Genomic DNA, 17,139 nt, shown 5'->3' on the forward strand with positions numbered 1-17,139 from the left:
GTAGCTTCATCTGGAAGTGAATTCTGGCTTCTTAAGAAGCACAGGTGTTATTTTAATTTTTAAAATGAATCTTTAAAACACAGAGGGACAAAGGCTGACTAGAGAGGATGGAGACACTAATGGGTGACAGTGGAGACCACCGCAGTCTCTCTGATACGCTGGCCTGTTTCTCTCTAGTCATCTCTCTGTGTATGTATGCACACAGTCTTGTTATTCTCAGTGAATATATTCTAAAACCTTGTCACTGAGGTTCTTAGAGGAGACAGAGGACTACAGTTCCTGAGAGCCACTGGCCACAGCATTTTCATGAGCCAATCAACACACAGCCTTGTTTTATATGCTTGTCTAAGGACTCCCGATGTAACACACACCGTGGATTCTTGACCACAGTTGTTGGCCAACAGCACTTCAAGTCATGCCAGGAAGATGCTCAAGCTACCACACACACCCTCCACTACCTCTCTCTTCCACCTCCTCGGGCTCAGGGACCCCCCACTGTGCTTGGAGCCATCTTTTTTTTAAGCAGTGAAATCACCAACAACAAGTATGAGAACGTTTACAAACATGTCACGAAGTAGTCTATGAAAGGCACTTCCACAGTATGAGGACTGAAATACAGAAGCAGGGAGGAACCAGACTCTTACCTCAGCCAAGGATGTCCTTTGGGCAAATATTGAATCTGCTGGTGAGGAGCAATTCCATGTGCATATTCTTATACGGTCCAGTCTCTAGAAATACACTTCCCTTACAAAATCGAGACTACACCAAACCTTTAAAAATGTCCTATTTCACTTTCCATCACTAAGTGTTTCTGGAATGTTTGTGTGCTCCTCTTGTGACTGTTTCTCTAGAATTTATTACTTAGCTGTTTCTAACGTCTGATATTATATACAACACACATGAAACATCTGATCATTTCTCTTTAAGAGGAGGCTTCTTTTGAGGTTTCAAATTAATGCAGACTCTCCAGACTGCATCTTTACCAATCTACTGCACCTTCCCAGTCTTTATTCTTGGTTGAATTAATAGAACCAAATTCTTGAACAAACAAGAGGAAACACAAATTATTGTCGGTTTATTGTCTGCCTTTGGGGAATGTGATACTGACTGGAACCTTAATTTTTATGGTACAAATATCTTGTTTAAGTGCCTCAAAAATAAAAAGCGTCATTTCTATACACAGAAAAACCGAGACTAGAGTTATGGGCTAGCTACGGGGAAGTGGGTTCCTATGTCTGCAGATGGGACTTGTAAGAGCCACTCTGGGGGGCTGGAGAGACGGCTCAGAGGTTAAGAGCACTGGTTGTTCTTCCAGAAGTCCTGAGTTCAATTCCCAGCAACCACATGGTGGCTCACAACCATCTGTGATGAGATCTGGTGCACTCTTCTGGCATGCAGGCATACATGCTGTATACATAATAAATAAATAAATCTTTAAAAAAAAAAGAAAAAAGAGCCACTCTGAAACGGACGCTCAGCGTGCTTTACACTTCCAATCACAATGCTTCTTGCTATAGACATCTAAAGTTTACAGCAGCAAATTCCAATCACGTAGAGGTAGAGGGGCTCTGAATGTAAGTGACAGCAGGGGACTATATCTAATCAAGAGCCGTCATTTTCTTATTTATGTCCTTTGTACACTTTAAATTAGGCTTTGGGGTTAATTTCAAGGTGCTAACTTTATGGGGAAATAAGTGACTAGAAAAACAATTACACATAAGATAAATCTGAGTTATCCTTGATAATTCTGAAGTATTCTTTGTTCATCAGAGCTCCAACAGGTGCCCTCCTGTCATAATAAATTAGCAATGAAACTCTCAGGATGGCTAGGCTACGTTTATTGACTATCCATCGCCCCCGGCTCTGGACTGAACACCATGTCTTAGAAGGCCCAGGCACACTCTCAGAGCTGGACACTTGCCTTTTGACCTGGACAGAGGACTGCCTTGCTGTCTCCTCTTGGCGTCACTGAGGATGTCGATGACCAGCGTAGCAAATTCATGGGCATTAAATCGAGCTAATTTCTGTCTGCCCTAAGGGGAGAAAACAATGGAAATAGTGTCCAATGTAAAAATGTAGCGTGAATAGTGACAGCAAGTGCTCCACACTGTCAGACTTAGGCTCGACCGCATTCACTCAGTCACCAGCATTCTCCAGTTAACACCAACATCTGCTGTTGAGTTAAAATAAAATGGTTCTGGCAGGAGGTATAGCTCATTGCTGGACACCTGCCTAGCACATGAGGCCCCGGGTTCAACTTCTAGCACTATCAGAATATAAAAACGTAGCTCTATTATCAACGATTTAACTTCGAGGTAAGTGAAAAGTCAATCTGGAGGGAAATCTCCAAATTTCAAGACAAGGTTAGAGTGTGGATGTGGGCTCCATTCCTTCAGACAGCCGTTAGTCATTTTCTCACTCCTCTGTCAAAGAGTGAGGCTCCTTTTAATGTTCTATTGTTACAGACAACACATATGGATAAATCTGCTTCCATTTTTTTTTTGGAAATATTCTTTTTTTTTTTTTAATTTTTTTTTAAGATTTATTTATTTATTATGTATACAGAAGAGGGCGCCAGATCTCATTACAGATGGTTGTGAGCCACCATGTGGTTGCTGGGAATTGAACTCAGGACCTCTGGAAGAACAGCCACTGTTCTTAACCTCTGAGCCATCTCTCCAGCCCTTTTTTTGGAAATATTCTTAAAGGAGGATTCCTTTGTACAAGGATTCACCTACATTTGAGGCATCTGATCCATCAGTAAACAATCTTCCTCCCTTCCTTTCCCCACTCTTCTCCCCATCTGTCACGGTCTTGCTATGGAGCCCAGGCTGGCTTCCAGCTGGAGGTCCTCCTGTCCCAGCCTCCTGAGCACTGAGATGACACACGTGTCTGTCACCTGCAGCCGCTCACAGTCTTGTCTGCAGCAGCAGCAGAGCCCATCACACTCCGCCGCCAGCCTAGTGTCCTTTACTATCTGCTACCACTTCCTTTCATGTCTGAAAGTTGTTTGTATTTCTGTTCATATCCACTTTTATTCATTCTCAAGTTGTCTGTTCACGTGTACACGGATACTAACTACCATGACATCAGCCATTTCCCAAATAATATTAACTTTTCACACTGAGCCACTTGCCTGGTTTCGTGTTGAGGAGTACTCAGGATTGACCGGAAGAAAGGGGACGACGGTTGTCTCGGTTACCAGGGTGCTGTGGTTTTGCGTGGCAAGCCAGACTAGCCGGAGGAAAAGAGCCAGAGACAGAATCTCATCACACCTGCGGTGCCTGCCACAGCTCCGCTGGGAGGCATGGCTCACACACTACGAGGGAGACTTGGGGAAGCACACTCCGAAGCCAACACACACAAAAGGACATGTCAACACACGGGTTATGAGGACAGTAGCAACTGGGCAGTAAAACACAGGCTGGCAGCTTGCCACCACCCAAGGAGAACAGAAGCTCAGTGGATAAAGCCGCATGGCAAGTCACCTGCATCAGTCTCTCGTCTGTCAACTTCATCGTACACATCCATGGCAAGTTCTTCAAACAAATGGTTACTTAGCTGAAAGTAAACATATCAGGGACACAAGGGACAAGAGTTAACACCAGGAGGATGCCTGTGGTGGGGTCACCCTCTCTCCAATGTCTCGGTCAAAGCCAGAACCTAGTGAAGGCTGCCGTTAGCACTTCTCTGCCAGCAGCAGCTGCCTCTCACAGGCCCTGCTCTAGGACAGGCCACAAAGAGGCCAGATGGGTTCCTACTCGGCCCGTTCTCACCGTGCCAGTCAGCGCCCTAGTCTCTGCTGTCCTGAGGACTTGTCTGCTCTCCCAAAAGGAAGGGACCCTAAACCCTGGCAGGATAAAGAAGTGAAAGGCTCAGGTGAGGAGGGCAGCTGATGGTCGCAGTGGCAGAAGGTGCGGCTCTGGATTAGACAGCCATACTGTCGGGAGTGGGTAAGTATGGGGCCGCACGACACTTCTCGGCTAGGTTTCCTGCTGATTTTCAACACAAGAGCTGAGTCTCTTTACCAAGCAAAGCACAATATGGCTCACAGGGCACTGTGGGGTACAGCTTACAACACAATCCCACAGGCCAAGGTCCTCGCTGGCAGTAGCCAGGAACTGGGAGGACTATCAAGGTCTTCCCAACTGAGTCAAGAAGCCCAGCCAGGTTCTGGCTCTTCCGGCTCAGCCTGACACCTAGCAGCTGTGATTTCTTTGCTGACTGTTTTGTGCTCTGAGGGCAGATGCTGAATTTGTCACACTGCCACTCTGTTCCTGACATCTGGAGGGACATCCACTTGGATGAACCTGGAGGTCTTTTATTCAACAATTAAAAAACAAAACAAAACAAAACAAAACAACCCTGGCTACAGAGACCCCAGAGGAACACAGGAAATGCCTGATACCCACTGGGTAAAAAAAAGCAGGGTATGAATTTCTGGTATACCATTTCCAGAAGAAGAAAAAAAGACACAAATAGGTACAAATAGGAAATACAAACTGAAGGAAATATACCAAAATGCTGAGCCTGAGCTCACAGAGAGAGATGACTGAAGACGAGCACATCAGTCCATCAGCCTTTTCATTTTTCTCTTGTACTCACATTACACTAACTGTTCGAAATACCCCCCCCCCCCGAACCTTGCTGGGGAATACGAGGAAGTCTGGGGGCTCGAACATACTTGAGAATCATCCAGTTTCTACCTCCAAGGACTGGACTGCAAGCTGTTTTGTTATCACTAATGGCAACACGGCCCACACTGCTATTTAATGCCCTCAGTGAAGACAGAATTAATATTGTCCCATTTTACAGACAAGGAAATTACGGAAGAGACACTACTGGCCTTAAGACTTCAACATGTTAACATTTAATAATTTAAGAATATATTGGTTTTGTTATATTTCTCTCAGTTTTCTACAGGGAGGAAAGTGAGTATGAGACAGACACAGGGAGGGAGGGAAGGAATGAAAGAAGAAGAGAGAAAAGAAGGTGTATGGAGGAGAAAGGTGGTGGGAGTGACGCACCCTGGCACTGGAGAGAGCGGCCACCTATGAGCAGCAGCAGACCCTGGATGCTCTTTCCCAGCACCCCTGCTGGAGGGGAGGTTCTCTGCGGGCAGGGCTGAGGGTGAGCCTGGCCGCTGAGCCTGACAAACAGCCTAAGGTCTTGAGAGCATATTAAACTCTGTCCAAGGTATTTATTTAATGCCTGTCCCTGGTTAGATATTACAGAAAAGCTCAGGTTTTCTGTGGCATCCAGCCTAGCCAACAGTCAGAAGGAGTCTGTCTGTTGTGTATAACACAAGTTTGCTTACAGTTGACCAATAACTAAAGGAAAGCACACACTCACATGCCGCCTTGAAAGCTCAACATCTCATTTATCTTACTATATGGCCTCCTTAATTTAAGAAAGGCATTAAAACACACAAACACACAAACTGCAGATACAGAACACAGAGACACCAAACAAATTGCATAAAACACATTTATTTCACAATACAGTTAAATACTAGTAAGGATAAATTTCCTTTATGTGATACTTAATGATACTGTATGAGGCTCTAGTGAAAAGGGGAAGGAGGGAAAATCACAGACAGGGAAGTTGGGCTTTGCCTACACCATGGAGGTGTTCAGGCTCTGCAAGTGCTAAGAGAAATGAGAACTAGGGAGGCAAACACGCAGGCCAGAGAGTCCTGGAGCAGAGCGCCAAGGCAGCTAACTTTTGGCTTCGGAGAGCTAATTTGCAGAGCCACCCCAACAACGCATGTACACCTAACCAGACGGGAAGTGACACTGGGCTGAAGGGTACTTAAAGGTGACTAAAAAAGCAAGGGATCTTGGTTCTGATGCAGGGAGCATGGAGAAGAAATAAGGCATGAAATCTCACAAGGGGACCAATAAGCACCTGGCGAGGCTTCGTGGGAAAGACTGACAAAGGCAAACCTCTCTCCCAGGACCTCTTCAAACACAGAGATGAGTGTGCCCGACAGGCCTGGGCAGACACACGGGTCCAGACCGTCAGCTTCAGAAGTGTAAATATAAAAAGCTCCGAGGAACGGCATACGATGGGCAAGAGTCGTACCACTCCAGTAGATAATGTACCAGACTCGGTGCCCTGGCAGCATCAGCTATTGCTATTCCGTAGTATCCCATGTGACTAACGTAAGAGATGCCACGGCAGGGTACCCTACTCACCCTGAGAAATACCCAGAACTCTGGCAGAAAACACCATCCCACTACCACAGGCAGGGGCTGCATTTTTAACCCGACAGAGAAGAACATGGATTGTGTAAAGTAGTCAGTGGACTGGATATGCTCAAGTGCGTTTGGTCTTCACTGCTATACACAGACCTGACAGCCTACTTCTAATGCACCAGTCATCAGACACAACAGGGAACTCAGCCCGATACTAGGGACCAGCAGGGTGTCCATGCTGGGTCCACTGGGAAGAGATACTCACAGACTGAAGCTTCTTCTTGGCAGCTTTTGCCAACTCAGACACATCCAGGCTGCTGAGGAAATGCACAAAACCATTAAGCAAGGAACTACAAGTGTGAACGCTCTACAAGATTAAGACACCCAAGGGATGAAAATACTACGGTTCATGGAACTGTTAGAACCAAGCATTCTGTAGCTGAGGAGTCACTGAAGAGACAGACAATTTGGCACTGCCCCACAAGTGAATGACAAAGGCTACTGTGGGTTCATCTCTAGGCCCTGGGGTATGGCTCAGTGGTAAAGTGTCTGTCTAATGTGAGCCACTGAGTTCTATCCACAGCACAAAGGGGGGGAAAAAAAAGGCAAGGTAAAAAGGAAAACAGAGGGGAAACAGAAAACCGGGAAGACAGAAGCACAGAACAGCAGTGATGCCCTCTGGCAGCACCGGCCCCAGGGCTGCAGGGTCACTGCCACGGCAGTGATGTCATCTCACCTTACAGGTGGGGACAGCGGGTTAGGGCATTTTTGCTTAGCTCATGAACTAAGGATGGCTTTATATCTTCATACATTTTGGGTAGAGAAGGAAAAAGAACATTCATTTCTCGAGATCTAAAAACTCGAGTTTCAGTCCCTGGCCCATTATCTTAAGTGCCCTCTGCTATTCTCTGGAGGACAAGCTGACGGCTGTGACAGACTCACAGCTCACAGAGCTTAACATTTCCTGGCCCTTGACAACATAGTTTGCCAACCTATTAGAGACCAGGAATATTCATCTCCTCTGACACAGAACACCTGTAGATATAACCTATCAACACAAAATACCAGGACAACTGGCCAAACTAGTGGCAGCATCCCTGGCCCCAACTCCTTATTAATGTGTCTGTGATCTGTGCTCTTTCCAAGTGCAGTTTCACATGGTGGTTTACTTACAGCCGTCTTATTTCCAAAGTGTATAGCCATAAAAGAGAAAAATGTATGGGCTCTGTTAAACACAAAATACAACACACTTACATACTGCAAACCAAGGCAATGCTGGGCAGATAAACTGGACCGGTCCTTACCTGTCTGCCATTTGAGGAATTATAAAGTGCTGTCCGTTTTTGTGATCTGAAACAGAAACCAAAGTTTTGCTCATATCAATATTGAGATATAGAAAGGAGTACCACCATTTTTTATTTTCAGTTTTAAGTTTTCCAATGAGTCAGTTTTCATAATCATGCATCACGTGGGCAAACAGAAGTTCTGAGACTGGTTACAAGGTCCCTGAAACCTGTCCAGTTCCAGACCTCATTGGGCAAAGAACCTGTGCTCACCCCAATCCTTGCAACTGATTAACTCACCCCTAGAACAACCGACAGAAAAATGCTGAGGGAAGCCGGGCGGTGGTGGCACACGCCTTTAATCCCAGCACTCGGGAGGCAGAGCCAGGCGGATCTCTGTGAGTTCGAGGCCAGCCTGGTCTCCAAAGCGAGTTCCAGGAAAGGCGCAAAGCTACACAGAGAAACCCTGTCTCGAAAAACCAAAAAAAGAAAAATGCTGAGGGAGCCGGGTTAGCTCAGAGCAGGCTGTCAGCTCTGGGTGGCAGATGGCAGAGCTGCACCAGGTCTGGGAGAGGTTCAATGAGACAATCAGCGGCAAACAGCCAGGGCTAGAGCAGGTGTGCTTTGCATGTAGATCCAGCATGGCTCCACCTTGCCATCTGCTGAGGGACTCTGCCCTAACCCAGATTCTAGAACAATGATTTACATTCCAATGAACAAAACCACTACAAGAACCTATGCGGTTTTTGTGGACACTCAGGTACCCTCTTAGGCAGTGCCTGGGAGTGGGGGCACATGGGAATGTGTGTCTCACTTGGGAGGAAGCTGCCATTCCTCTGGGAGCTCTGCTGCTTTGTATTCTCAACAGCACAGTGTGGTGGCACACGCCACACCTGCAGCACAACGGGAGCTAGGCAGAGGGCCTGGGAGTCTGAGGTCCACACAGCAAGACCATGTCTGCTCAAAACGAACACTAGAGCAAACCCTCTTCAGTGCTGTCCGCACAGCAGTGTGCGAGACTTCCAGGTGCATCACACTGTGCATCACACTGCGGTGTTCATCTGCATTTCTGAAAGGGCTGATGACGCTACATTCCATGTGCTCGGTGTTTGTTGTTGCTTCGGTCGTTTAGACACTGTCTTCAGGTTCTGTTTCTCTTTTTCATCTTTAGGAGATGGTCTTGAACTCGAGTGTAGGAAATGGCCCACAGCCCAAGGAGATGGCTCAGTAAGTAAAACCTCTAGCTTCGAAAGCCTGACAAGCCCAGCCTCAGATGCTGATGGCAGCGGCACGCACGCACGCACGCACGCACGCACGCACGCACGCACGCACGCACGCAGGCAGCGTGCACGCCTGCAAGGAGGTGGGAGACGAGAGTCTCCTGGAAGCTCACGGGCCAGCTAGGCTGGAGTACAGTGCAGAGACAAGAAAGACTCATGCTCAACAAAGTGGAGAGAGAGAACTGACTCCAGAACGCTGGCCCACATGTACACACACTCTCGCACATACACAGGCATGGTATTGCATGTCTATAATCCCAGCCCTTACGCTGACCATTAGTTCACATAGCAAATTAGAGACCAGCCTAAGTTAATGAGCTCTTGCTTCATTTCTTCTTTAAAATTTTTAATTTTTATTTTTATGTGCATACATGTTTTCCCTGCATACCACAAGAGGGCCTTGTGCCCACAGAGCCTAAAAGGTCAATAGATCTCCTGGAACTGGAGTTGTAGGCAGTTGTGAGCCAACATGTGGGTACTGGGAATGGAACCCAGACCCTCGGCTAAAGTAGCAAAGCTCTCAACTTCTGAGCCATCTCCCTATTGCTTCCGCCCTCACCCTCTTTTAGACAGGGTCTCACTGTGTAGTCCTAGATGGCCTGGAACTCAAGAGACCCTTCTGCTTCTGCCTCCCACATGCTGAGATTAAAGGTATACACCACCACCTCCCAGTCAAGATCCTGTTTTCAAAAATATGATAAAGAAATGATTCTTCAGAAGAAATATGACTACATTCTTTGACTCCGTCTCAAGAGATGAAGAGTCTTAACTGTCACTGCTGGCTCCCCTCATGGACAGTCAAGCACTCAGATTTCTTATAGCAGGAGTATGTGGGAGGAGTATGGCGAGAACCAGATCAGTGCCTAGCCCAATTGTCGTCAGAGACCCACAAACATTAGGCAGAGAGAGAGCCTAAATTGGAGATCTCCATCAGATCCCTGCCCTTGAAGCTTGGGGAATTCACCACAAATGGGAAAGGAAGAACTGTAGAAGCCAGGGGGGTTGAAGACACCAGGAGAACATGTCCCACAGAATCAATTAAGCAGGGCTCATAGGGGCTCACAGAGACCGAAGTGACAATCAGAGAGCCTGTACTGGGCTGCACTAAGTCCTCTGCATGTACATTATGATCGGTAGCTTGGTGGTTTTGTGGTACTCCTAACAGTGGGACTGCTCTTAAAACTCTTTTCCTCCTATTGGGTTTCCTTGCCTAGTCCTGAGATGAGGGTTTGTGCCTGGTCTTATTGCATCTTATTATCCCATGTTGACTCGATATCCCTCAGAGGCCTGCTCCTTTCTGGGGGAAAGGGAAGGCTGCAGGGAGATGGGAAGAGTGGAGGGAGAGGAAACTGCAGTCAGCATTGTGGAATAGAATATTACTTTAGATAAAGATGTGTTACCTTTATGTTGCAGAATATCGCTTTAACTATGTAAAGATGTGTTGCATTTGTTTATGCTGCATTTGCTTAATGATGTAAAGATGTGTTGCTCTGCCTGCCTAAAGCACCTGACTGATCTAATAAAAAGCTGAACAGCCAAGAGCTAGGCAGGAGAGGGATAGGTGGGGCTGGCGGGCAGAGAGAATAGGTAGAAGGACTCTGGGCTTGAGAAAACAGAATGAAGGAGTAAGAGGGGGAGAGGCCTGGGGCCAGGCAGGAAGCCACAGCATAGGACATACAGAATGAAACGTAAAAAGCCCCAAAGCAAAGCGTAGATGAGAAACAGGTTAGTTTTAAGTTATAAAAGCTAGTGGGACAAGCCTAAGATAGGATCGAGCATTTGTAACCAACAGTAAGTCTCCGTGCCATGATCTGGGAGCTGGCTGACGGTCCAAGAATGCCTGATACAAGGATGTCCTGTACGAGAGAAGAATAAAGAAGACACGATCCTTCCTCAGCTGCCCACTGCTGGTGCTGCAGATCTGTTGTGCCCAGCATTGCCCAGGCTGAGCTTTAGTTTTTAAATGTTCTTGATGCACATTCTTACCAAAAATGTGATTTCCAAGCCCAGCAATGGTGGCACGTGCCGTGCCTTTAATCTCAGCACTTGGGAGGCAGAGGCAGGCAGATCCCTGAGTTTGAGGCCAGCCTAGTCTGCAGAGCAAGTTCCAGGATGCTAGGACTATACAGAGAAACCCTGTCTTAAACCCTACCCCCCCCAAAGAAAGACAGAAGGAAGGAAGGAAGGAAGGAAGGAAGGAAGGAAGGAAGGAAGGAAGGAAGGAAGGGAGAAAAAGCAAATGTGATTTCCAAAGACTTCCTCCCAGTATCCGGCTCATCTTTCCCCTCTCTAGTTTTTGAGAGCAGGAGCTTTTGGTTTGAGGCTGGGTGTGATGGTGCACACCTGTAATCCAGGACGAGCGGGGCCCAGCAGAGAGGACTGCATGACCTCGATGACAGATGTACAGGACAGAGTAAGAGTGACAGCTTTTGACAAAGCACCACTTGTTAATTTAACAAAAACGAAATCTAAGAACTTTAAACCAGGATCACAAGACCCCTCCTTAGTTTATAGCTTTAGGTCTTAGATCTCTGCATAGATTATTCTGGTGTAAAGTTTTGGTGCACATGGAGTGCAGTGTCCCTGTGTGGCAATACCACGTACATTGCACTAAGTAATAAAGGAAATATGATTCGGAGCTGTTGATTTTATTCTAGGATCTTCCTACACTTAGTTTTAGGAATTTTCTTGTAGGTTCCTTGGGATTTTTCCATATAGCTATATAGTATCTCATTTGAGTGGGGAAAGTTTTATTTCTTCCCTTTTCAATCTCTATGGGAGGTAGAGTTTCTGGAATTTTGCTGAGTAGGAGTAGTGAGAGCGGACACGGGCCCCAGGAGAGCAGCTGGTTCTCAGGGGCAGTCAGGATCCAGTTAAGCCAGCCCCATCTGTTTCTACTTGGCTAACTTTTTTCTGAATTATGAATGGATGTTGAATTTGGCCAAAGGCCTGTTCTATACCCACTGACAACTGTGTAATCTTTGCCTTTTAGTTCATCAATGCCCTGAACTACATTAACTGATTTTCTTTTTTAAAAAGATTTTTTAGAATTTTGTGTGTATGAGTGTTTTGTCTGCAAGTATGTATGGGTTCCATGTGTGTACCTGTGTGCCCAAGGTCAGAAGACAGTGCCAGATGCTGTGAAACTGGAGTTTCAGATGGATGTGAGCTAACTTGTGGGTCCTCTGCAAGAGCAGCAGGTGCTCTTAGCTAGTAAGCTTAACTGCTGAGCCTTCTCTCCAGCCCGCTTCCTATTTTTTGAACCTGACATTTTCTTTAAGGGGATATGCTGAGGTATAAATTCAAATTCTTGAAAGATACAGTTTTACAGGGCTGGGAGCTCAGCCAAGTAGTAGAGTGTTTGCCTAGCACGCATGAAATCTGACCCCAGGTTTGGTCCTCAGCACTGCAGAAAGAGGCTGGACAGGAAATATGAGTGTATAAATGAACATACATGTAAGATTATATATTTAGCCGGGCAGTGGTGGCGCATGCCTTTAATCCCAGCACTCGGGAGACAGAGGCAGTGGATCTCTGTGAGTTCGAGGCCAGCCTGGTCTACAGAAAGAGTTTAAGTTACAGAGAAACCCTGTCTCGTTCCAGTATACGTGCTGCCGAAGTGAGCACAAAACCCTGTCTCAAAAAGAAAAAACAAACAAACAAAACAAAAATTATATATTTATATTCTCCTTTTTCTCGGGTGGCTTTTGGTCGTCTGTGGCTTTGAAAGGATTAGTGCATTTGATCTAAGCTGTCATATTTATGTGCGTAGTTGTAATATCTTCCTACTGTTGTTTGCTAGTGCTTGGGGATCAGCACAGAGCCTTGTACACACATGCTAGAACTATGCCACCGAGTCACAGTCTCCGCTCCTGCTTTTCATTAGTCACTAACTGTCTGCTGCTGTTAGTAAGATCCCTCTTGTTGTAGTCTGGTTGTTTTGTTTTTTTCTTTCTGGCATGAATAGCCTTCTATCCATTTTCTTGATCTCTATGAAGCATCTGCCATGGTAACGTTAATTTTCCCATTGTTTTCGGTGGAACAGTCCTGTGCTGGACTAGCCATGCTCACCCTAGCTCCTCTGTGAGAAGATTGACTGGAGGGATCCCTTCTTCTCAAACCCAAGTGTTTAATGCAATAAACCTCCTGTAAACATTGTTTAACTATACCCCATGAACATCTCTCTCTCTCGCTCCCCACCTCCCTCTCCCTTTCTGTTTTTGAGACAGGGTCTTACTATGTAGCTCTGACTGGCCTAGAACTTACAGTACAGACTAAGCTGGCTTTGAATTCACAGATGTCCCAAGTGCTGGGATTAACAGCATGCACCACCAGGCCCTCCAAATTTTGACACTGTATTTTTATTTTCATTTAGTTGAAAGTACTTTTGAGTCAGGCATGTAGTACAAACCTGTAATTCCAGTACTTGGGCTAGGACTCTGGTGAGTGCAAAGTCAGCCTGGGCTATAGCATACTACTGTTCAGAGCATGGCTTCCCTTGCTAAAGGTAAACTTCAAATGCAGTATATGGGGTCTGTGGTAAGGAGTGTGCCTCTGACCTTCCTCTCAACTCCACTGGGTTCAGTACTCTGTGCAAGTGTACATGTGGGTGCATGTGTGCCAAGGCGTGCACGTGCAAGTCAGAAGACACTTCGGGGACTAGCTGTCTCCTTCTACCAGGTGGGTCCAGTGCCCTTGCCTGCTGAGCCCCCGTGGTGTCTCTCCTTTGGTTCTATTAACACCTGCTCATGTGATTTGGAGCGTGCGCTGCAGCTGGGCATTCAGACATTCAGACGTGCATCGTCTTGGTGTAGACTGACATTCTGTCACTGTCTCATGTCCCCCTCTATCCCTGCTCTGAGGTCCACTCTGCCCTATTCAGACCACATCTGGGTCACTCAGGGTGGTAAGGCCACAGGCAGTCTCATGTCGGCACAGCTCCAAAGTTGTTTTACACCTTTTGGTGATGATCCAGTCGTGGTATTGAAGTTGGTTTCTTGTATAGTGCACAGCTCAGCTTTTAACCCTTTCCTGCCACCACTGCTTCTAAATGCTCTGTTTAGGTCCTTAACACTTAATGCAAGTATGGTTGTGTCTAGATTATGTCATTTTATTACTTATGTTCTTTTTGAGCTTCAGATTTCCTATTTTCCTATTTTCTTTTTATTAATATTTCAATAAAGATCTTTCAATTATTTGAGCACTACTTAACATTTTTTAATTTATCTCTAAAAATTTTTTAAAAGATTCACACACGCGTGCGCGCGTTTTGCTTGCATGTATGTCTCTTGTACTATTTGTGTGCACCGCCCGCAAAGGTCAGAAGGCGGCATTGGATCCCATGCAACTGAAGTTACAGATGGCTGTGAGCCACCAAGCAGGTGCTGGGAATTGAACCAGGGTCCTCTGGAAGAGCAGCCAGTGTTCTTAACCTCTGAGCCATCTCTCCAGCCCCTATGTCTAGACTTTTTTGATCACACCATTTTATCTTCCTCTTGTCGTGGCGGTGCTAAGGATTACACGACCCATACTTTTTAATCTACTTAGAAGCGTTACCTTCCCACCTCAAGCAGAATGTAGGAACGCTACTGTACTTCTTTCCCCTTCTCATTCCTGCTGCAACTGCCTAGTACACACCCAGTCTGCTGGACACTGCATGGCAGACCACTGCTGTCAGCTGCAAATCTACAGCCTGGCTCCTCTGCGACCACGCACTTCTGATGCAGCTCCTTACCCCAATGTCTTAAGATGCTCTCGGGTCCACGCTGACCCGAAGACCCTTCCTTCTCTAGCACTGCTGTTAGAGCAGTGAAGTCTCTGGTTTTTCTTCATCTTGCAATGTGTTTAATTTGTCTCCACGCTAAAGGTAAGGCTTTACTAGCTATGGGGCTCCAAGCAGGCGGTTCTTTTAACAATAACATTTACTTTCCTTTTCCTCTCCATGATGTCCGAGGAGCATCAGGGAAACAACAGGATGCTCAGAAAGTTTGGCACTTCAGATTTCTGCATCAGAAATCTATGGCAAATATTCCAAAATATTTTTTAAGAAAAATCTGAAACCTGTAACATCTCTGGTCCTAGGCATTTCCGATAAAGGATATTCAACCTTGATGTGTGAAATAGTGTTCTGGATGTTTTTAAAATACGTTTTTTCAACGTTAGCTTTCAGCAGTTTGATCTGATGTGTCTCAGTGCAGTTCTCTTTTGCCTTCACCTTCTTTGGAGTTTCATTAATTTGTTTTTTGTTTGTTTTTTGGTTTTTCAAGACAGGATTCCTTTGTGTAACAGCCCAGGTTGTCCTGGAACTCACTCTGTAGACCAGGCTGGCCTGGAACTCAGAGATCCGCCTGCCTCTGCCTCCCGAGTGCTGGGATTAAAGGTGTGTGCCACTACCACCCGGCACGAATCTTTGTCTTTTCACAAACTTAGATTTTTGGTAATATTTCCAGTGCATGGAGAGGCCAGAGATTGACACAGTGTGTCTTCCTACATCGCTTTTCTAACCCGTTACCCGTATTTTTTTAAACATTTATTTTATCTTATGTGCATGCGTGTTTGGCCTGCATGTATATACAAGCACCAATTTGTGCCTGGTGCCTGCAGAGGGCAGAAGAGGGCTTTGTATCCCCTAGAACTGGAGTTAGGGGTGGTTGTGTGCCACCATGTGGGTACTGGGAACCAAATCCAGATCTTCTGCAAGAGTATCCAGTGCTCTTAACTTTGGAGCCATCTCTCCAGCTCCTCTACCCTGGCTGTCCTGGAACTCACTCTGTAGACCAGGCTGTCCTGGAACTCACTCTGTAGACCAGGCTGTCCTGGAACTCACTCTGTAGACCAGGCTGTCCTGGAACTCACTCTGTAGACCAGGCTGTCCTGGAACTCACTCTGTAGACCAGGCTGTCCTGGAACTCACTCTGTAGACCAGGCTGGCCTGGAACTCAGAGATTCTCCTGTCTTGCCTCCAAGTGCTGAGATTTAAAGGTATGAACCTCACTTCCAGCCCTTTTAAAAATTATTTATTTTTAAGATTACAATTACAGGGCTGGAGAGATGGCTCAGAGGTTAAGAGCACTGACTGCTCTTCCAGAGGTCCTGAGTTCAATTCCCATATGCAGGCAGAATACTGTATACATAACAAATAAATAAATCTTAAAAAAAAAAGGGAAATTGTACAGTATGGAGCATTTAAAAAAAAAAGATTATAATTACATTATTTCCCCCTTCCTTTCTTCCATCTAAGCCCTCTCATACAAGCCTCCCTGCTTTTTCAAATTCATGGACTCTTTTTTCATTAATTACTTTATATGCATACATGTATATGTATATGCTACCCTTTTGAGATAGGGTCTCTTACTGAAACCTGGGACTCACTGACTGGTCAGACCCGCTGGCCAGCCAGCCTCCGTGATCCTACTTCCTCTGCGTGCCTAGTGGTGGGACTTACCGGCACGTCCCACATACCTGGCTTCTGACACCTGCTAGGACCAAGCACAGGTCTCACGCTCGCAAAGCAAGCACTGTGTCAGTGTAGTGCCCCACCCCCAGCCTTCCAGTATTCCCCACAGGTCCGACCAGGCTGCTGCTGGCTCTCCTTTCCTTGTGCTGGGGACTGAGCCCAGAGCCTCTCATATGCCAGGTAACCAACCCCTCTACCACTGAGCTACATCACTACCTAGCTATCTATCTTCAATGTATTTTTTCTAATATTTCCAGTCTGGTATTAAACCTATTAATTTGAATTTGAAATTGTTAGCTACTATAATTTTCAATTCTAATATTCCTTCCAGGTTCTTCTGTTTATGTGTCTTTGAGAATGTTCACTGCTTTTCAGACCATGGTCTTACTAGCTGGTTTAAAGTGTTCTGACAGTTCCAACAGGACAACTTGTGGGACCTGAATCTCTCCTGTCATGTGGGTCACAGGGTCACTCAGGTCCTGCTGGCCACCAGCTGGCCCCAGACCCAGCATCTGTTGACTGCTTCTGCTTACAGCCCCTGAGGTTTTTCTTGGCTCTTCATACACCAAGTCACTATGGATGGAATCCAGGATATTCTAAACATTGTATCTGAGACTCATCCATGGAAAGTGTTATTTCTTGGGCTGGGCTCTGCCTGCTGGGCAGGCGGGCAGCAGGAGAAAAGCGACCACACTCCCCCACGCAGGGCCAGTCACTCAGGCACCTGTACCATCAACCGCCATCTCTGTGCTGCCTGCCCATTGTCTGGGACGAGAGAGAACAGAAAAAATAAAATCACCCAGAGGAATCCCCTTCCTGTCTGCCTAAGTCTCCTCTCATTTCAAATGTCTGCAGCTGCATTTCACAGGCCACCAAGCACCCCCATCAGAAGTGAAAGGTAGGCACCCCAGCTTGCTGGGACT

The 17,139-nt window shown here is 46.2% G+C and overlaps 1 protein-coding gene across 7 annotated transcripts in view; it reads right to left on the minus strand.

The window, feature by feature from the left end:
• Window positions 1–17,139, minus strand: part of Git2 (GIT ArfGAP 2) — a 48,403-nt gene that overhangs the window by 16,991 nt on the left and 14,273 nt on the right. For 5 of the 7 annotated variants that reach the window (XM_059248849.1, XM_059248847.1, XM_059248851.1 and 2 more), the window contains exons 8-12: window positions 7,502–7,547; window positions 6,463–6,514; window positions 3,489–3,561; window positions 3,137–3,234; window positions 1,922–2,033 (exon numbers count right to left, since the gene is read on the minus strand). In XM_059248849.1, coding sequence (XP_059104832.1) covers window positions 1,922–2,033; window positions 3,137–3,234; window positions 3,489–3,561; window positions 6,463–6,514; window positions 7,502–7,547 — 381 coding nt within the window. The remainder of the gene's footprint in view (window positions 1–1,921; window positions 2,034–3,136; window positions 3,235–3,488; window positions 3,562–6,462; window positions 6,515–7,501; window positions 7,548–17,139) is intronic. The other 2 variants (XM_059248850.1, XM_059248846.1) reach the window with 1 other exon arrangement.

The sequence above is a fragment of the Peromyscus eremicus genome, chromosome 23 (genome assembly GCF_949786415.1).
Source record: "Peromyscus eremicus chromosome 23, PerEre_H2_v1, whole genome shotgun sequence".
Taxonomy (NCBI): Eukaryota; Metazoa; Chordata; class Mammalia; order Rodentia; family Cricetidae; genus Peromyscus; species Peromyscus eremicus.